This window comes from Sinohyriopsis cumingii, chromosome 6 (genome assembly GCF_028554795.1).
Source record: "Sinohyriopsis cumingii isolate HCF-2022 chromosome 6, ASM2855479v2, whole genome shotgun sequence".
NCBI lineage: Eukaryota > Metazoa > Mollusca > Bivalvia > Unionida > Unionidae > Sinohyriopsis > Sinohyriopsis cumingii.
The window spans coordinates 69,679,821-69,702,557 of NC_142966.1; the positions used below are offsets into that span (position 1 = coordinate 69,679,821).

General features: G+C 34.7%; 2 protein-coding genes and 1 non-coding gene across 4 annotated transcripts in view; 2 read left to right on the top strand and 1 right to left on the bottom strand.

Moving 5' to 3' along the window:
- Positions 1 to 1,006: 1,006 nt before the first annotated feature.
- LOC149797151 (ATP-binding cassette sub-family C member 1-like) lies at positions 1,007 to 8,442 on the top strand. Its single transcript, XM_089960720.1, has 5 exons — positions 1,007 to 1,109; positions 2,892 to 3,077; positions 4,609 to 4,743; positions 7,465 to 7,593; positions 8,308 to 8,442. Exons 1-5 carry the CDS (start codon positions 1,077 to 1,079, stop codon positions 8,440 to 8,442), a joined length of 618 nt encoding a protein of 205 aa, XP_089816846.1. The 5' UTR covers positions 1,007 to 1,076.
- A 689-nt stretch (positions 8,443 to 9,131) lies between these two features.
- The window catches only part of LOC149797152 (ATP-binding cassette sub-family C member 1-like), a 30,785-nt gene continuing 17,179 nt past the window's right edge, over positions 9,132 to 22,737 (top strand). The window contains exons 1-10 of one of the 2 annotated variants that reach the window (XM_089961825.1): positions 9,132 to 9,189; positions 11,434 to 11,568; positions 12,001 to 12,243; positions 13,615 to 13,792; positions 14,671 to 14,991; positions 16,118 to 16,255; positions 16,642 to 16,788; positions 18,979 to 19,069; positions 19,466 to 19,538; positions 21,095 to 21,221. In XM_089961825.1, the coding sequence (XP_089817951.1) occupies positions 9,182 to 9,189; positions 11,434 to 11,568; positions 12,001 to 12,243; positions 13,615 to 13,792; positions 14,671 to 14,991; positions 16,118 to 16,255; positions 16,642 to 16,788; positions 18,979 to 19,069; positions 19,466 to 19,538; positions 21,095 to 21,221 (1,461 nt within the window). In that variant the 5' untranslated portion in view covers positions 9,132 to 9,181. The remainder of the gene's footprint in view (positions 9,190 to 11,433; positions 11,569 to 12,000; positions 12,244 to 13,614; positions 13,793 to 14,670; positions 14,992 to 16,117; positions 16,256 to 16,641; positions 16,789 to 18,978; positions 19,070 to 19,465; positions 19,539 to 21,094; positions 21,222 to 22,737) is intronic. The other variant, XM_089961826.1, reaches the window with a different exon arrangement.
- Trnap-agg (transfer RNA proline (anticodon AGG)) lies at positions 21,975 to 22,051 on the bottom strand. The gene has a single exon. It is a non-coding gene; the product is annotated as a tRNA-Pro (tRNA).

A 22,737-nucleotide genomic window follows, 5' to 3' on the forward strand; every position in this document is an offset into this window, starting at 1 on the left:
CTTCGTTTCAATATTACAACAATGATGGGCTTAACATCGCTGTAAGGTATACGAGTTTCTCCTACACAAAAATTAATTTCACGAATTTCTTACTGTTGTTAATAGCAATATCAAGTGACAAAATATGAAAATCGCAGAATTTCCTGAATTTACACAATTTTAAGGACGCGAAAATAGTACGATTTACAAACCATTTAGAGAGAGAATAAGATGACACTATGCTCAAAACGTTACAATTTTATTCATGCAATTTACATAATTAGTGTTTATAACTTATCTCAAAGTTTGTCTCTAAATTAAAATTTTTACAAAAGTTGAAGGTCAGCATCTCAATCTTTTTAACACGCAAACGCCCATTCTATTTCTAGGTTTAGTGCATTGGTTGTACAGCACTGTATAAATAATCATCTGGCCAAATTTGTGATGAGCTTTTACTGTAAGTTAATACGTTTTATTAATGCTAGACTAGGTGCAGACGTACAACGGCCGTTAAAACTGTAAATATCGCAAAACACTAAGAAAACCATGGATTTGGGTTAGCCAATATAACAGTCGTATATGCTGGAACAGAGGATTGGAACCTGTGCATCGACAGCTGGTTACTTGTTCCCTAGTAAGGCCTCGTTATCTTTTGAGAGAGAGAGAGAGAGAGAGAGAGAGAGAGAGAGAGAGAGAGAGAGAGATTTCAACCGATTGAAATGTACTAATCTGTAAATTGATGGGCGGACAATTTGTTAAATCCCAGTGGTTGCACAATTTTGCAGATACACAAATCTTGTATAGATTACGAGTGCAGACATCTGCGGATAAAAATGATCTACCTCGGGTATTTATACAGCAAGGACATCTTGGCATCACGCTTTAAGGTCACTACAAACGCACGTATAAACATTGGTTGTTATTTCAACATCATATAGACAACTTGAATGGCTTATAATACATGTGACAAGTTACTGTATAAGTGTTGCATCACAGTGGGCAATAGCTTTCAAACAGTTGTGCAACACTTGGGATAGTGCATTATAAATTAGAGTACGAACAAATTTAGATATGAAAAACCAAGTCAATAATGAAACATGGAGAAATTTTGTGGTGGTGGATCTCTGTGGGTAAGTTGTTTTTTAATTTCTTTTCTTTCTTTCTTACTACTAAATGTAACTTTTTAGCTGTTGACTATTGACTCGTATAGGTATTTTATTGTTGCTGAAGACACCTTTCCACTGAAACGATACTTGTGTTAATATCCTGGATGACAAAAATGACACTCTCTAGGTTTGACACGCGACAAAATATTGTACTGCCAAAAAAAAGATTATATACATTTTAGAGTAGAGAATGTGTGAACAACGTGTTTAAATCGCACTATGTCCTCCCTTGCTTTACTAGGCCGATAAAGGCTGGAGCGCACTGGGGAGCGCGCGTGTGTGTGTGTGTGTGTGTGTGTGTGTGTGTGTGTGATTTGGATTTTTAACGTAACTTTAACAATTTTTCAGTCATATTGCTACGATGAGAACTGTGTGGCAGTTTAAAATGATGTCTAGCACTGGAGCATCATGCCGCAGACATGTAGCATGATATCCCACCCAGTCACATTATTCTGACTGCAGGCCGGCCAGTCCTAATAGTAACCTCTTAATGCTGAGCGCCTAGCGAGGCAGGTGTTATTACCATGTTTGTAAGTCTTTGGTATAACTCTGCCGGGGTTCGAACACTCAACCTCCCGCATTCGAGGCGGACGTTCTAACCACTAGGTCACCAGAGCAGTGGGTGTTGTGGGGTGTCCATTTATTGAACGAAATGAAGTAAACTCAGTTTTGGTAAGTGTTGTATTCAATCAGAAACTGTCGAGGATAGTTTTGCATTGAATGTAGAATGTATCATTAAATATATAATATATGTTTGAAAGGATTTTGCCAAATTGGTTTATCAGTAATTTTAAAAATAGCATTGAAAAAAGACATACTTTTCTTGAAAAGTTTTAATAAGAAAGGTGCTTGAAACGAACCTTTTGTCCCAATAAAACCTTATATGATGACTAGGATAATCTCTCTCTCTCTCTCTCTCTCTCTCTCTCTCTCTCTCTCTCTCTCTCTCTCTCTCTCCGAATGTTTACCTCCATCAGCAGTAGTGCGCATTTTTCATATTAGTTGAGAACAGATTTTACTTTATTTACGATGCTTAAAACAACGACGACTGACATAACACTTGCAATACAGATGCACAACATTTTAGACTTATGACATCAGTGGCATTATTGTATTAAAATTGATTGACTTTACTATAAATTATTGACCGCTCCGGTGGCCTGGTGATTAAGAGCTTCCGCCTCGGATGCGGAAGGTCGTGGGTTCGATCCCCGGCCGAGTCATACCAAAGACTTACAAAAATGGTACTAACAGCTTCCTCGCTTGGCGCTCAGCATTAAGAGATTAGTGTTAGGACTGGCCGCCTAGTGTCAGGATAATGTGACTGGGTGGGACATCATGCTACATGTCTGCGGCATGACGCCCCAGTGCTAGACATCAGTGTAAACTTTCACACTGTATACATCGTAGCGATATGACTGAATTGTTAAAAATCCAAATCACACACACACACATATACACACACTATAAATTATTAAAGGAATATGACGATTGAATACATTTTTTGTTGTGGCTTTCAGGGAAAAGCAAAACATATATCAACAAAAATAATTGAAAACTAGTTTTATGTCAGTATGATCTACTAAAGATTGCAAATTAGGATTTGTTTTTATGGGACAAGCTGCCGGCTGGTAATTTACGTTGGTAATTTTGTGACGGTCATCACCTGAACTCGTCTGCTAGTGACTTTGCTAAAAAGGGTCTATTGTTAATATTATCAGAGATATTTTGATTGATTCTTTGCAGAACACAAACCTAACCTGGGGACCAAACAACACCTGGCCCCAGTTTACTGAATGTTTCCAGAAAACAATTCTCGTTTGGATCCCAAGTATTTGGCTATGGATAGCCTCCTCTTTTTATTTCCTCCACCTCATCTCTAAGGAAAACAGTTCAACAAGGTGTTTTACATGGAACTATCTTGCCCGACAGGTATATCAACATACGCTATATCGCTATGTAAGCATTGCACCTTACGTATGCATTCATTGCTTGTTGCTTTTAACAGTCTCTCTCTCTCTCTCTCTCTCTCTCTCTCTCTCTCTCTCTCCATGTAGTAGCTTTAACGATTTCTCAAAAATTGAGCGAAATGGGCAAATTATCATAACTGTTAATTTATCCATCTTACACCATTCCCAGGAGTACGAGTCCCTCAGCCCTGATTCTAACAAACGACAATTTTAACAATGATTCACACGCGGCTAACGATGTGATTGGTTAGCGGTCCAATTTAATAACCAATAAGCAGTTGTTTATTTAAAGCTGTCGCTAGATCAGGACTCAGGGACATATGATACCTAATGTTAAATCTATATTTGACAAGTGTTTCTTATTTTTGCAATACAAAAAGAGAACTGTTTTCATTCAACTTTACATCCCCTTTCTGACAGTATGTATATATAATGTACTCAAAAACCTGACCAACACACTTTCTAAAATAAAGCTGTCATATTTAATATAACATGTTCCCAAAACTTCATAATTGTATCATCCCGTTATCATCCCGTGCAAGGTAAAGGGCTCCCGATTTTTGGGGTCCAAGATCAAAGACAAAGAGTTCAAACCTTCCAATAAATTGTGTTCTATATATTATATGCCTCCCTTTTATTGATATCGTTTGTTAAGCAAGGGAAAAAACGATATAAAGGAAAATAAATCCCTGCTCAAAACTTTCATTAACATTTAGTAACAATAAAATGAGCCAACAAGGATAAATGATTTATTGATCAGAAATCAAGAACATTGAATGACTCCGAAACTGATGTTAGTCTACAATAGTGGAAAGATTTTGAAATAGTGAAAATTCAATAGTAATCAAAGATTCGTGAGTATTTTAGTGGACATAACATGCACCTTAGTCACGTTTTATCTTAACAATAACTTCATTACATTTTCAAGCATTTATACTAATTGAAAGGGTGCCCCAAGTGGCCGCGTGGTCTAAAGCTCTCACCGTTACGGATTACTGCAATCTCACTTCTGCGTGGGTTCGAGTCTCAGGTTCGGCCAATGTGGGTATGTGAGAAAGCTTGCCAGTAGCTTCTCGTGGGGCATTGGATCTTTCCGGGGGTCGTCTCCACCATTTATACTGGCCGCCATGTATAGCCTATCTTGTGCTGAAAAATGGCATTAAACCGTACAACAAGAACAATTAATTGAAAGCTGTATCGTGAGTACATGGTATCCGTGTGTGCATTGGTCAGAGATGTTGTGTTCATGCATTCATCCAAACCCCAAACTGTTAAATATAGAGACTTCAGACCTTGGGACAGATGCATCTGTATGATCACAATCTATCTTGAGTGACAAAGTATGAAAGCACGTATCAATGCATGTAACGGTACTTACCTCTATCTATCACTTTCTCCATTTATTATATGTTTTCTGTTGAAATATTTTTAAGATGGACGGATGGATGGATGGATACGATATAGTATATGGTTATTATTTCATATTATTTCAGATACTTGCCCTGATTCATTTAATATTATGCGTTGTGGAAATTTTCTCAGAAGCTTTGAATCTCAACATTTCATCAGAAGAGAACAGTCTTGTCCGTGCAGCTTTATTAGGACCTCTTATAGAGGGTCTCACGTTGGTAAGTCGCTCATACATGGAGTTATATTAGGACCTCTTATAGAGGGTCTCATGTTGGTAAGTCACTCATACATTATACAAGGAGTTATATTAGGACGTCTTATAGAGGGTCTCACGTTGGTAAGTCACTCATACATGGAGTTATATTAGGACCTCTTATAGAGGGTCTCACGTTGGTAAGTCACTTATACATAGAGTTATATTAGGACCTCTTATAGAGGGTCTCACGTTGGTAAGTCACTCATACATTATACATGGAGTTATATTAGGACCTCTTATAGAGGGTCTTACGTTGGTAAGTCACTCATGCATGGAGTTATATTAGGACCTCTTATAGAGGGTCTCACGTTGGTAAGTCACTCATACATGGAGTTATATTAGGACCTCTTATAGAGGGTCTCACGTTGGTAAGTCACTCATACATTATACATGGAGTTATATTAGGACGTCTTACAGAGGGTCTCACGTTGGTAAGTCACTCATACATGGAGTTATATTAGGACCTCTTATAGAGGGTCTCACGTTGGTAAGTCACTCATACATGGAGTTATATTAGGACCTCTTATAGAAAGTCTCAGAAATGTAAGTCACCAAGACTTGGAATTAAAATTCACTTTTATAGAGGGTCTCACGTTGGTATATCACGCAGATTTGTAAGTACCATTCTGACTCTTTGTCAAGGGTCTCACTTTAGTAAGTCACCCAGACGTGGAGTTACAATGCTGACAAATGAGCTAAACAGTAAGTGTGTTATTGGGACATACATTTCATTTCTGCCTCATGACTGTATGGCATAACTCGCATTGGACGGAAGATATGATCAATAGTGATTAATAGAGGATCTCAGATGGTTAACGATTTAATACTGAATTTATGAAACGAGTTGAATAATGTTCGGCTTTTGCGAGCCTTGGCTGGACATTATTCAACAAGTTTCATATATTTAATATTAAATCATTACCCATTTGAGATTCTTTCTATCGCATAGTTTTTATTTCAGTGGAAAGTATTTAGATAGAAAGAAGAACGAATAATTTCGTTTATTCTGACAGACGGTGCACCTTTCATTTGTTGTGCATAAAATATAGCCCCAAACAAAGTTGAACTAGTAAAAGTAGATTGTACATTTTTACAAACTAAAATTCAAAGAAAACGCTTCCATCCGAATAAACAGAACATTTTATAACGGCAAAATCATTTTTCAAAACAGAATGATTACTGCTATGTGATGCCACGGTTAACAGTAGGCCAAGAGTACATGTTTACCCTAAAATGCCACTTGCATAACTAAACGTTACATTGCTGCGAATTTTATGTGAAATAGGATTACTGGATTCAGAAATTCCCACATTTACTGCAGTGCATTTGTGACCAGATATTTACAGTATTTGACTGGAAAAAATAGACTGTACAGAAGACGTAAACAAATTTCTTTTTGAGTCGGCTATGCATCCCACATATACTGCGTAAAAATGATGTGGTTGGATAAAGTTCTAGTCAGTTAGGAGACCCATTTATGTCCTAATTCTTCTGTGAACGTAGGTGAGTTTATTTACTTCTGTGAGTTAACATTTAAATCACGATTGTATATACGGTGGATTCTATATCTATGTTAAGGATATATCGATTCCTCACCCCACCCCGCCATCAAATAAGCAATACCCTTAGTTTTACTTCTTATTGCTGTTCTTGTCTTGTAGTTTTACGCCAGTCAGACAGCCGATATAATTTTCCCTCAATTTCCTTTCGTGAGTCGAGTTCAAAAATGACCGGCAAAAATGTTCATTCAAAGCCAAACATTCCAGAAGGCGGGGTTGAAAACGTTTTCCCACGATCCCAGCCAATCATTAAAGAGGATACTGCAGAATAATTTCAAGGGATTATTTTGGACCAGTCAGTATCACATAAAGTGATATTTTAACATGTAGTAATATCAAAAATATGAAACTTCACATAAAATAGGAAAACTATGCCGACTGTGATAAACATGTATATAATGCAGTGTTAAAAAAAATGGTGCTTTTTTGGTTTTAGCTCAGAATAATGGATAAAGGATGGAGCGTGGGTATCAGTAACTTTGAAATACTTAAAAAGATGTACATGTTGTTTATTATAAAACGTTATAGGTGTTCTAAGCTAAACATTCAGTCTTGAAAGACAGATTATTTTTCACACATACCTGAATAGATGAAAAAGTGCATGAAGACCGCACAACCATTGAACATTCATAATTTAAGAGCAGCCAAAACAACAAATGGTTCTTTTGTCAAACATACTCATAGATGATATAATTGATTGCAATCCAAAAATTTAAATCAGGCATTGGTTAAGTCGTTGATGAACCAATCTTTTTGGAAGTTATTCTAAATATACCTCCTAAGACTTCTCAAATGAGCAAAACATATTTCCTTTGAAACATTTGCTTACAAAATCGTCAGTTTTTTCATTGTGCACTCTAAATTTACCAGTCTGTTTTGAAACACTGGTTAAACTGGGTATTGCTAATGGCTTTTAAGGAAACTCAGGGGCTTACAAAATTGGATTGCATATGTGCTCAAGTGACTCTTAATTTGATAGCAGGGCACCGTCAGCACATTGAAGTATAATTTTCATTATTCATATGGTAAGCCTTGACTTACTGTAAAAAAGAATTGATTATTTAATAGAGGGATATATGTTTCAATGAATTATAAGTTTCTTAAATGTTACCTTTCAATTACAGATTCTTGCACTCATTTGCACAGAACTGGCCAGAAGAAAGGGCATAATTTCATCTGGTGTACTATTTATTTATTGGACAATGTCGGCATTACTCCAAATTATACCATTTTACTCTAAGATGATTCTACAGGTCAGTATTCCATCCGTGACCTTTGACCCATAAGATGATTCTACAGGTCAGTATTCCATCCGTAACCTTTAACTCATAAGATGATTCTACAGATCAGTATTCCATCCGTAACCTTTGACCCATACTTGTCATGAATGGCAAAGCTGTCTGTGGTGTACCTTGTTATATATTGTGTATTACTCTGTGCACAGTGTTGGGCAACTCCTCTTATGCTATAGTTGTCATTTTATGTCCTTGAATATAATTGGGATGGGTTTTAGATGTACACATTAGTCAAAGACCATTAACCCATCCCTTGTGAAAGGACAAGGGAAGATTATGACAGTGATTATTTATATTGTCTGACGTTATTTATGATTTCACTGTATTTAGCTATTAGAAATTGCCTAAATTTCGCTCGCATTTCAACATATTCAAAACTTGATTAACATCTTTGTCCCAGTTTGATATACTCGAACATCGTAACTTTTAAAATCTAAATCCGTACTTAATGATTAAAACATCCTTGCATTTTCAACATTTGTTAAATTAAAGAAACCTTTTATGATTCGAAGTTGACTAATGAAGTTGAGCGGATTCTTCCATCTCATCATAGCAAAAATGTTATATATTTTAACGAGTTCTTTGCAATGCGTTGATTTTTTTTTCTCGATATAAACGCCGTGGATTTCATTAACTGTATTAATTCAAACTACGTATGAATTTTGTTTTCAGGAATATTATGAAAATCTTCTAAAGTTTTCATTGTTCCTTGTTTCGTGCTCTTTAACCTTTGGCCAAGTGTCTCTGCATTCCTTCGCTGATCACCAGCTTCTATATGACGAAGAAAGTTTGAAGGCAAGTAAATGATGTCCAACACATAGCTTGATCTCTTTCATAACGTGAGATTTTTCTTTCCTGGTGTTATGCACGTATAAGATGAAAATATATACAGATATGATATATATATATATATATATATATATATATATATATATATATATATATATATATATATATATATATATATATATATATATATGTGTGTGTGTGTGTGTGTGTGTGTGTGTGTGTGTTTACGAAACAAAAAATATTGCTTACTTATATATCTCTTTTCATTGTATTATTTACCTGTCGATAAATATGTGTATTCTGACTATCTTTTATAAATATTGGAATGTACTTATATATGTTTTATTTAGCTAGGTGGTAAAGTAAATTGAACTAAAATGTAATGTGATGCTCAAAGTATTTCCATTCATAAAAATCGACATATTTTCTTGTGCTCCAGCCATATCTAGTATGCCTGTACCTATGGTTGGCAATAAACACATATTGTTTTCCTATTTCAGTAACATTTACAATTTTCAATAAGTAACATTTCACTGATTTTTTAAATTCAGTTAATGGCCAGACCGAGTCTTGGCAAATTCTTAATTGAAGAATGCTGTTATTTATATTGTATATGCTGCAATGAATGAAATACATAATTTAGTTAAGTATCTTGCATATCATGTTTGTGAGTTTAAATTTCTATATATTTATGTGATTACAGAGTGTATGTCCAGAAGTTCTAGCCTCATTTCTATCAAGAATAACCTTCTGGTGGATGAACGGGTATTTACAGTATTTACAGAAGTCTCTCGCTAAATCAGTATATCGTTGTGTTGACACGTAATATCACTGCCATTATAATCATGCATTTATAATTTGTATCTCATTAAGTTGTAAAAAATGTTGTTTTCTATTATTGCTATTTAATTTATTTGACTTGATTTGGGGTTTGGGTTGTTTACAGCTAATCGTGATGCCACTTCCGATTATTAAGTGTCCTATTTGCTTTGGGGTTTGTTTCGTATTGGGAGGGTGGTGCTGACGCTGCTGCTGTTTTGCACTTATCTAGACACGGCCTTGATGAAAGACACGTTACTGCCAAATTACCCTATATTTTACTGTTATGCTGTCTCCCAGCAATTATGTTATGTAGCTCGACCACTGAAATCGTATTCCAAGTAATGAATTTAAGATTAGTCATATACTTTTTATTTATCAATTTATCTGATATAAAAATAGGTTTTATGACAATTTCACTATAGTATTTCAACAGTCAAATATTTCTTAAGTTCCTGAGCATCAAACTTATATATATATATATATGTATGTATGTTTGTGTGTGTGTGTGTGTGTGTGTGTGTGTGTGTGTGTGTCTGATTTGTTTGAATACGTTGCTGAGAGTCATCCTAAATACTTCGTCTGAGACATTTTTATGTTTGTCAACAAAGGAAGCGGTTATTACTGAAAAGGTGAAACGGAATATATTTTCAGAACGGAATTATGACGACTATAATAAGAACATGAACTTACTTTTATCAGTGTTCTCATAAACAATTGGTTGTTGTTGTAGGGTTAACGCCATTTTTCAGCTCACAGTAGGCTATACATGGCGGCCAGTATTAATGGTGGAGGAAGAACCCGGGAAATCCCCGAAAAGAACCACCGACCCTCGAGAAGCTACTGGCAAGCTTTCTCACATACCCACATTGGCCGAATCCGAGACTCGAACCTACGCAGACAGAGGTGAGATGGCAGTAATCCGTAATGGAGAGCGCTTTAGACCACTCGGCCACTCGGGGCCCCTCATAAACAATTGGAGACATTAAAAGCATACAAGGAATATGAATCACGGTAATATTTGATGTTCTATAGGTCTCAAAATTTAGAAAGAAGTGATATATTGACTGACATTTGCTATGTTCTTTTATGAATATTTGACACTTATTTCAATTCTAAACAAGATTTATGTTAGAAATTTGAAGTCTTACTCGAAAGGAAATTTAATTTCTTTCAGTAATGCTATTTTAGTACTATATAATATATTAAATCAGAGCATTAAGCATGATCCTTTGACCAAATACAAGGTTAGAGCCTGGTCTGTTTAAAATGGTTTCAATTTGAGAAGGTTTTGTGTTATGCTAAAAATGTCAAAATTTATCTTCACTGATAGGTTATCCTCTTTGTGTCAATCGTTGGTTCGTCTGAAGTCCAGAGGCCCCATCTGTGCATCTGCATCCGTCACCGAAATGATCAGATAATTCATTTCTTGTGTATCTCATTAATTAATCAAAACGTTATAATCATTCAATAACTTGTACGCGTATCTAGAATGATAAATGCTTTACGTGTCGTGTGCCCTATATATACGTGGCATTGCTGGAACATTTCTGACTGTACGTTTTAACTTATCACACTTAGTCAATCAAATATGACTTACATAGACAACTTTGATCAGTCAAATTTAGACTGACATGGACACGCGTATCTTATTCAGATTAAAACTGATATAGACACCTAATCCAAATCAAATATAGACTGATATGGACACCTTATCTCAATCAAATATAAATAATAAGGACACTTAATCTCAATCAATATTTGACTGATATTGATACCGTATATCAATCAAATATAGACTGATTTGGACACCTTATCTCAGTCAAATATAGACTGATATGGACACCTTATCTCAATCAGATATAGACTGATTTGGACACCTTTATCTCAGTCAGATAAGTATTGATATGGACACCTCTATCTAAATATAGACTGATATGGATACCATATACCAATCAAATATAGATTGATATGGACACATTATCTCAGTTAAATAGAGACTGATATGGACACCATATCCCCATGAAATATAGACTGATATGGACACCTTTATGTAAATATAGACTGATATGGACACCTTTATCTAAATATAGACTGATATGGACACCATTATCTCAAATATAGACTGATATGGACACCATTATCTCAAATATAGACTGATATCGACAAACTTATCTCAATCAAATATAGACTGATATGGAAAGGATACAAAAAGCCGCTGTCAGTGGATGACGTATTTGCCTTGCACCCACATATCGAGTCAAGTAGAGTTGTACGCAGATTCAACAATACCTGGCAGAAAGAAGTAAACACCTTGCTATCAAGGTAAACTACAGCCACAGATTTGCATGCTAACCAAATATTGCATTTGTGTAAATCTTCTCCTTCATCTCTTAGTACATTTAATTTTATGTCACTTTATGTCAGAATAAATAAACATGTAACTCGATGTTTGCAATATAAAATAGATTAATGTCTTAAAACATGATGTGTTAATAGAATGATACAATATTCAAAAGAGAAGTCGAATCTTAAAATGTAAGAACTGAAGATGTGATAAATGACATTTAAGTTGCATCCATAGTTAAATAGTAATTAGTGACATCCCTACAACTAACCCTGTTCTATCTATTTATATATCTATCTATCTATCTCTGTGTGTGTGTGTGTGTGTGTGTGTGTGTGTGTGTGTGTGTGTACACGATTGTGTGATTTGGGTGAATAATTTATTTAATCTCGTTCAATTTCCCATTTAAGCAGAATGATAATAGCAAAGACGAACAAACAGGTGAAGTCAGACTGTGTCCCAGATCTTGATGCCGAGTGTACAATACCTTTATGTGATCAGTCCAGATCACATGTCTCCTATAGCAATGACAAACAAATAAGAATATCACTTTTAAAAGTACTGACTCAAGCATTCGGTTGGGAACTCTTTCTGAGTCAACTTTTGAAGATACCGTCAGCCATTTCAAACTTTGGATACATATTCCTTCTCAAGTGAGTATTTAAAGATACTAGGTACCATACAATGTGGCAACAATATTTGTAATTCATTTAGTTCATAAAAAGTGAATGCTACTGTTACGAATGAGTGGTCTAAAACTAAGTAACAAAAAGAGTGATAAACAACATGTTTTCTAAAATTCAACAAATAATGTATTTTCTTGAACACAAAGTGAAAATTTAGAAAGAACTTACAAACTAGTTCTCAACGTTATATCACAAGTTCGAATGTATCGCCTTCTAACTGAATTCAAGTGGTGTTCCAAATAAATTTTAATATTAAATGTTCGAATGTGCATGTAGTCTCGAATGTGCCAATTGCCTGCTATGCGGCGATGCATGAACAGTCTTGTGATCAATAATAATAATATAATCCAAAATGTCCTTGGCTGAATTCACTAAAATTCTAAATTATTGATTTAGTTCAAGAAGTATAATTGAGAACTTTCTAGTTCCAGTGAATAATTGAAATAAATAAATCCACCCAATTTACACGCTGAACACAAAATAGGACTTATTAAACCTCGGACCTTAAGGTAGGAACGAATAATTTTTCATGCAAACAGCATTGATATAAAAACTGAAGACAAAATAATAGGACCAGGATGTAGATAGGTCTCCTTTCTAAAACAACTTTCAAAATTGTCAACAAGTTTAGGAATTTCCAAAGGAAGAACTAAAATCCTAGACACAGATTCAAATAAACATGTTTTCCTCCAATAATAATGATCTGAATATTTAATCTATAATCATAAAGAAATGTTAGCTTATGTATTATGTTATTTTCAAAATAAATGTCACTTGTCAGGTAGACCGTTAACTTGATTTTGGACTAAGGTTAATGACAGAATACAAATATACATAACATATCATCATGGAGACATGACAAAAAAATAAAACAATACAAGATAAATGAAAATAACGGTATCTTCTAGATTCTATATCAGGGTTAATTACAATGTAATATTTCAGCTGGAAAAAGTTCGTTATTTTTAATGTTTCGTGGTTTAACGATCTCATCACACACACACACACACACACACACACATATATATATATATATATATATATATATATATATATATATATATATATATATATATATATATATATATATATATATATATATATATATGGAAGCTGTTTATGCTATTTCTAATGTATACAGTTATGTAATATTAGATTGGATCACTTGTTTTTCGTCAGCAAATAAATTGAATTATGCATGTAATGTTTCTACGTCATTTGTAGAAAAGCTTAGAATTCAATTCATACCATATTCAATTATGGTTTGTTAGTTTGGGATGATAAAGCAAACCTTTAACATGTGTTAATCTAAGATCAATGTTTTTGTTTTTGTTCCAGGCTCTTGATAGACTTTTCAGAGGATGACTCCATGATGATATGGAAGGGCTATGTGGTCATCGCTGGATTCTTCCTCAATATCACGTTCGAAACATTAGTATATCAACAGCTTTGCTATATAACAACTACTGTAGCACTGCGACTCAAGACGGCACTCATATCAGCAGTGTACAGCAAAGTACGAGCACATTTCAGTATTGTTCAAAATGCAAAACGTTTGAGAAATACTTGGTGGTATCTATGCATTATAACATTTGGATAGCTCAGACTAGTACTCTGTTGTTTCTGCCTTACTTACATGGTGAACGATTTTTAATGCAATGACGAAGAATTTAAATGTGACAGAAAAACGTATTTATGTACGGATCAAAACAAAACAAAAGAGTTTACAGTTTGATTCGACAAATAAAGGCCTGAAAAAGCAATACCTTTTGCGCATATGGTGTCTTGTCATTTCCCGGGAGAAAAAAAAATTCAAAGAGAGTTGGTATACATATGCCTCTAAATAATATGTGTTTTGTGATATAATATACCGTGTTTGTATCGCAAAGAACTCATTATATTTTCATATCATTATGCTATTATTATATGTGATAGCTACAGTTGGATGTATAATGTTCAATGTATAACGTTGTAACAATTCACATATCAAAGGTGTATAACTGGACACAAAATTATTCTAGAATTTAATTCGTACATTTATGTGTCCTCATATTTTGCTTCAGGCGAAAGGATGTTTCCTGTAATGAGAGACTATGGGTGATTGTGGTTTTTTTTCGCCTTCGAATGATCTGGCTGAGATTTTTACCATTACCCTCTACTGAAAAATTACGTATTGTTATTTTTACATATTTGGATAATTTGCTCACTTAATTTTATAAGATTTATAAATTGTTTTTAGATAAATGGTAATAAGTAACCTTCATTTCATCAGAGTGCCAACTGCTGATCTATTGTGAAAGTCATGGAAAATAGCTGCGTTCAGATACATGACTAAAATCATGATTGAAAAATAACAAATTCATTTAAAACATGAAAAATAATTTTATATTTCAGTCTCTTTCAATTAACAACAAAGCCAGAACGGAATCTACTGTTGGTGAGATCGTTAATTTGATGTCCGTCGATGTCGAGAGAATCTTTTACTTGATTTACTTCTTCTGGGGTTTCTGGGCAAGTCCACTGGAGGTCATTATCGCCCTAAGTCTTCTCTACGTTACGGTTGGGCCGCCCATGCTGGCAGGGCTGGCGGTACTCATTCTCCTTATACCCCTAAATGCCTTCATAACAAGGAAAATCCATAAGCTGGAAGACAAACAGATGAAACATAAAGACGAGAGAGTTAAACTGATAACAGAAATACTGAATGGCATCAAGGTAAAGTTTATTTGATTTTTTTTCAGCGCAGCTCACTAATAATGCATATAATGCACGTGGATAGCAAACAACTGTTAATAAACAGTCACCAGATGACAGCAAATATTGTTTAACATAGAAAGGATGAAAAGATTGATATACGATAACAAAGGACGTGTTACGGTGGTCCCTCGTTATAAAGCTCTGCCATTCATAACCTTTGTATGCCAAGTGTCCCATTACATGGGTCTAATTTTGATTTACCTTTGCTGCTTAAATTGTTTTATTTCTTGGTTTATGGCAGCCTGGTATAATATGGCTTCATATCGTTAAATACTGCCCCTCCCCTAATTTACCTTTAAACATGCTCTGGCCTACAGACGTAAAATTTAATAGCTGACCACTACCTGTTTGTCCCCCCCCCCTCCGGAAAATTTCTGCTGTATAAGACAAAATTATAGCACTTTCTTTCCATAAAGCTACACGTTTAACTGGAAGTGACATGCTTCAACTCCAGTGTCTTCATTTTGCGCCAACATGTCTGGAATCAGTAGCGTACTAGCGTAGGGCGGACGGAAATGCTGCCCCGGGGGCTAGAAATGTGTAAATAAAACTCATTAGCAGTCAAATTTACAACTTGCCTAAATCTAATTTTGTGTCAAAAAAAACCACATTAATCTGCAAACCACATTTACCCTACACGATCTTATGCTTTATCTTAAAATGAGTTGGATCTCTGATAGTCTCCTTAATTAGAGGTACATACTCAAGTTCGTAATTGTTCTGGATATATGATCATTCTTAGGCAAATGGTAGATTACACACAAAGTCTTTTTGTATATTTTATTGATGTTGTACAACCTGCTATGAACTGGGCGTCAATTGTTAATTATACTTCTGCCTAAAAATGACATATAAACCTTGCGTCTATAATAATTAAATCTTGCCATACATGAAAAACATATCACCTTTGTGTCGCCTGTTGAATAATATCACAGTATTTGAGCTTAAACATCAGACCTTAAGGATATGAAAATTGCAACCAAAGGAACAAAATTAAAGCTTTTTCAATATCCAAAATGTTAGCAAAATATCTTATGAGGCGAACATTATAGTTGTGTTTTTTTCTCTTCTCACACGCATGCAGATCCTGAAGCTGTATGCTTGGGAGATGTCATTTCGAGACAAGGTCAAGGTCATTCGTGACAAGGAGCTGCGCATTTTAATGAAGACTTACTTCCTGTCTGCTTTTATGACCTACTCATGGAATACTGCACCTTTTGTGGTAAGTTATTGAAGTTTCTTTAATCTTAAGTTACAAGGGATGTCTCTTGGAACTACATACTGAACATCCGGGGAAAAAAACCAAGATGAGCATGAATTTTAAATGTGCAACTACTTGTTGTATAAGAGACTGGAATACTATGAATTTGCATTTTGTTAATCAGCTTCCTTCAGGGTACTAAGCTGTAGTTCTCCAGTGCTAGGTGGAGCTACATTTAATTTATAAATTGTTGATCTTAATCAGAAAGTGGTAACTTTTCATCTCTAAAGGCTAAATGTCCTAAAACTATCAATAATTCACTCGATGAATAATGGTTGACTTTATTTCATAATAATATTGATGCTTCTCTTTGAATCTTTAATTTACCTGTATGTTTTATCTAACAGGTTGGATTGGCTACCTTTGCTACCTACGTTTTTACCAATGAGGAGCACATAATTTCTCCCCAAATAGCGTTTGTCTCCCTTGCACTATTCAACATCCTTCGATCTGCCATGAACGTCACTCCTACGATGATAAATAATTTCATAAAGGTTAGCGACATATTTTACGATATCAACGGTAAATAATTATTTACTGGTTCTAAATGAAACTGACGTTGACCAGCGATTAAAATATTTTGTTAAAACAAATTCTTGTTTTTGCTATATGTACTGGTCTTGGATCAGAATGATGCTGGTCTAACGTCTTAAATAGTTGTTTTGAAAATCTTGGCATGGTTACTTCTTCTAAATCGATGTTCGTATAAAAATAGCATTCTCACTAAAACAATACAGCAGTATGTAACTAGATCTGATATAAAAATTGCACTGGTCTGTCTTCAACATGGCAACCGAAGTGGCCATCTCAATAAACCTTTATAACGAATTGCGGCATAAACATCTTTTACATTCGAATACTTATTGCAACATGTAAATTGGTTTTTGAATAAAAATTATGTCTATCTTATCACCCATATGCCTGTGATTGCGTAAAGGCGTTTGGAAACATTTATGAACCAGACAAATCAAGATTTACTGTTTGCATTATCATAACTGTAATTCACGGAGCTTATGATCACAGTGTTTTGTAGTTCTATCAATAATTTTTTGCCAGAAATTGTATTTATTTGCATTTCAATAAACTACTTGATGGTCAGCAGATTGAAAGTGATTGCACAGAAGATCATATATATCTTTACTTAGGACTTTTTAAAACTGTAATCGCTTGGGAGGATACAAGCAAGAGTGAAGGGATTGCCATCATGCCCAGTCTGTAGACATAAGAGAATAATAACCTGAATAATGCCAGTTCAATATTCTGGTTTCCAAACCTGAAAATTAACGCTTCTCTATGGTTTTAACCAAACTTACCATACGTGTACATCTTTGCAAAGCTTGTAATGTTTAGTCCATGCTATCAGGTTTACGGTCAAAAATCATGACAACACATTTTGGAGTTTACCTCTTGAGAACAATGAAGTACTTCTAATACAATTGCTTTGCTGACAACTTTGGCATGTTGAACTGATGCGAGAAGATGGCTTGCTTAAATTCTTTCTTAAAGCGTTCGTTTCTTCAGTTGATTCTAGCTTCATGCACTTGTTAATTTCTTGCGTACCAGAAACCTAAGCTAACTACAATTATGTGTCTACTTTATTTTTTAAAATAAGGAACGTTTTTCACATTAAAAATGTGAAATTCTTTGGCCTTAACATATTTCTCCTATAATTATATATTGACTGGTTCAAAATGGTTAGGAAAATATACCGCTTGTGGTATTTTTATTTAATTAATAATGTGATAATGTACAACTAAATACAGAATATGTGCTCTTTCGTATTAATTTATACAAAGTGTTAACAAACTTACAGGTATTCTAAAAGCAAAACAAAATAGTATATAAACTATTATAGACAAAACAGACTTTTAATTAAATCGGATAACAACGAGACGAAGAAAAGATGATTGCTAGAACGTTTTGTTATTAATAGTTCCTATTTATTAATAAACATGCTTAATTATTACATCACTTCATTTTACAGGATTATTAACTAAAACTGAATAATAACAGTGTTCTGTGTAATATCGTACAAAGATTCCTGAAAATCCTTCTCTATAATCAATGCAGACCCTTTAATCCCAATACGTTTTGAGCACAAAACTGATACTGAAAATCAATTATTCAAACTAAGGCAGGCTACATCATGTGTATCTGTTTCGTTGAAGTTTAGTATATTAATTGATTAACCAATGAGTAGTTCCTCTTGTTCCGAGGAAGTCGTAAAACATAAACGATTGCGATTTAGTTGAATGCTGAAAATAGTTATGAAAATAAAATGCCAGATGCTTGAACAATGTAAGACTGTCCTGTAAACAAGAACTACAAATGTCGTTTGCCGATATAATTTTAAAATGACGACAGTTTAGTAATATGAAGAAATATCCAAGTCAACAAAACACTATTAACTGGATGAAAACACTTAATAGGACAGTTGTGGACAGCCTACAGATGGCGCAGATGTTCAACTATTGATCAGTTTACTTGACTCACTAATTACACTCTTTTGTTTTGACCACTTTCTGCTCTGCAAGCGTTCGTATAAAATTCATCGTGACAAACTTTTTTCCTATTTTACATAGTTGTATGTATTTTGCAAATGCTATCTGGTTTTGAGACCTAATAGTAGTGAATACTCCTAATTATAATTATAATTTATATCATATTTTGTTTGCTTTGACTAGGCCAAAGTATCACTTAAGAGACTGGACAAGTTTCTTAACTCACCTGACCTTGTGGATAATGTCAAGGTCGAGATTCCGCCCACCGCATCAGGTACAAGCAAGTCAAACCAACTGTGATTTAATATTTATCACAGAGTTAAAAATTAGAATCACTATAAATCTTGAATTGGTATTAACCCTAAAAGCCTTTACAAGCTGACTGCTATAATAGTTTTAATAATATTTTCCTAAAGCTTCACAATTCACATTTAACTAAGAGGTAATTAATATAAAATGTGTTTATTTCCAAATAGTTTAATTTACTGATATATTTACATTAACGGATCCTAAGTTCAAGAAACAAAGTTAAATCATTTAAGGTATTCTTAAAATTTTAAAAATTGAAACATACCGATATGTAAATGTTGCGTAGTTTATATACAAAAAAGCCTGGATATTAGACAAATGATATTCTTCGTGCCATGCTACTATAAAGTATCTCTTCCAGGAGAACAAAATTCAATTGTCATTGAAGATGGTACATTTACATGGGATTCAGATATACAACACTGCCTTACAGGGTAAGAAATACAGAATTATTATTATTATTTAAAGTAACAAATTTATCCATGTTTATCATGCGCTAAACGGCAAAAAAGTCAACCCAGACCCATCATCACACAATTTGCCAACAGATACAGATGAAGTCGACAATGTCCGTCATATTTATTATTTCAAGCAACAACGTAGACCCAATTTCGCCATCTAAAAGTCTCCACCACGCTCAGTGTCTGCGATTTATGTCATTTCTACGTTGTGATGCGAACAGCGTAGATCCAGGTCTGCCATAATGAAATTCTTTCTACGTTGTCATGCAAACAGCGTAGATCCATGTCTGTCATAACAAAATGTGCAATCATATCAGGATCCAATTATTTTGTCATAGTTATCATTTCAGGCGAACAACGATGACCCAGGTATGTCATCATCAAGTGCTCAGAAAAGGGTTCGCAATGTCTCTTCCAGCAATATTTTGATGCGAGTAGCGTAGACCCATATCTGGCAATGCATTATGCTCTGATAGACATGGGTCTATGGTGCTGGCAATAAGGTGAGCTTTTCACATAGATTAACACCGTAAAAAAGCAGTGTCGGGGAACCAAGGTTCACGCTTCAGATTTGATTATATGTGCTATATGGGGTTTTAATAAATTACATTTTAAGATGTGTATGACATTATGGCTTGAAACGTACGTAGTCCTTAAACTTTACTGCAAACAAGAATGAATCCTTACTGCGTCATTAATCGAATATGATTGGAATGCCATGATAATTTCCACGAGGCTAACAGAAAAGACTTCACACGTTTAGTCATTCATGTGCAAGTTAGTGATCAGTTAATTTTCTAGGTGTGGAACCATGGATCAAACATTCAAATATAAAACGAAACAAACAGAAAATATTTTCGTGAATATCGTCTCATGTATTAAATAAAGAGTTGGAAGGCTAAAAACATGCAAAGTACACATTTAAGTTGGCATACACACATACATGCGATACCCGATTCCCTAGGACATTTTCATCTTTTCAGAGTGATTCCATATGTGACAAATTGTTTATATAAATTATAGGTTTTTAGACGAGAAACGTTTCTTTTATTAAAGTCGGACCCAATAGCACCTGATGCAAGACATTGTGTTATCAACAAACATATCTCAGATCTCAAAAGCTGAAATCCATTCTTGAAAACATTTTCAGGCTATTTTCTTTTGATTTGTGAAAGTGCCTTCATCTAGCAATAATCCAGTTATTACACGGTACGCCTCTATTGTAATGCTGACTGCTGTACACAGAATAAACTATTATACATTTTATAGTAGCTCGTGCAAAACAATATCTCGGAGTATCAACTGACTCATTTGTCTTAAAGTTCAATATTTCATGCTTATGGGTCATTATGTATTGTCATACATACTACTTTCATATAACTAATTGACGAAAATGCAATTTAGAAATGGACATAATCACAAATAACCATTGATTTATATATTGTATTGTATTAAAGCGCATTGTATTGTATTGTATTGTATTGTATTGTATTGTATTGTATTGTATTCAATTATATTATATTATTCAGCATTAACCTAAAAATCCCACAGGGAAGTCTCATCGCAGTTGTAGGACAAGTTGGTTCTGGCAAGTCATCCTTGTTGTCGGCCATGTTGGGAGAAATGGAGAAAATCAGCGGAAAAGTTGCTATCAAGGTAACTTTGTAGGCTATTGGAATGCGAGAAATTCATAATCATCATCGTCGTCGTCATCGTCATCATCACCTCAACTACCATATTCTCAAAGTTTAATATTTCATTTTAAATACTTCTTCATATGGTGCCTTTCGCAAAATTACAGTCTTGCCACGTAATAATCAGATTATTTAAACCCCCTCTCTCTCTCTCTCTCTCTCTCTCTCTCCTGAAGCTTCTTAGGGTCATCAACCTCTTCGTTGCAGACTGCTTTTTCTTTCCACTGTGCAGTCATGTATGGAACTATTTACTTTCCAACAATTATAGTAACCAAACTGAATGAGTGTCAGAGTTTTCTTCTCTTGTGATCAAATAATATTCACACTCTCTTTTACGCCAGATATCGTCTATCGAAATTCAAAAGAACTGAGTATGGTCATTTTGCAAACTAATACACACTCACAACCCCACTTTTTTTTAAATGTCCTTTTGGCTGCTCTCGCACTCCTACTGAAACCATGACATAAGAAGTGATGTCATGTGATTTGGATTATTAATGTAGCTTTAACAATTTTCCAGTCATATCGCTACGATGTCTGCAATGTGGCAGTTTATAGTGATGTCTAGCACTGGGGCATCATGCCGCAGACATGTAACATGATGTCCCACCCAGTCACATGATACTGAGACCAGGCCGACCAGTTCTAACACTAACCTCTTAATGCTGAACGCCAAGCGAGGCAGCTGCTAGTACCATTTTTTAAGTGTCTGGTATGACTCGGCCGGGGATCGAACCCACGACCTCCCGCATCCTAGGCGGACGCTCTAACCACTAGGCCACCGGAGCGGTCTGACATAAGAAGCCCTCTCAGATAATATTACTGCCTCGCTGTGGCTATACGTTACCAGTTGAACTACAGCGGTTGGCATACTCTCCTAGATTCTCGGTTGGTTAAAATTCAAAACTTAAATTTCAAAGAAAGTAACGGACTTCACTCCTGTCCTAACTACGTTACTTTGCTAATTAAGGATTCATTTACATAGACACAGATAAAACAATTATCAGCACACCTTATACAAATCATGGAATCTTTATGATATGTGATTTATATTAAAACAAAACAGTTAACTCGGAATTAATTCATATAATACGTGAGCCATTTAACATTTGCGACAAGATGCATGCAAGCAATTATTTTTAAATCCAAGGAAAATTGAAGAATGAATTGAAAATGAATAAATTAAAAAAATAGTCACAAGCTTACATTAAGTAACCACATTGTATGTAATTTAGGCTAACCTTGTCATTTATTTGAGACTCGCACCCCCACCCCATAAAGTCGAATCTCTCGCCTTTCTTGTCCTTACCTTTCCGAAACGCGTTCATAAACAATTCAATGAGAAATCTTATATTTCCCGGAGACAAATTTTTGTTAGCCTCAGAAATTCAGACTGATCAATTTCATGGGGGAAAATTATTAAAGTCTTAAAACCGTCTGGTAAATCACACCCACTCGTTGAGCTGAGCCAATCAGAA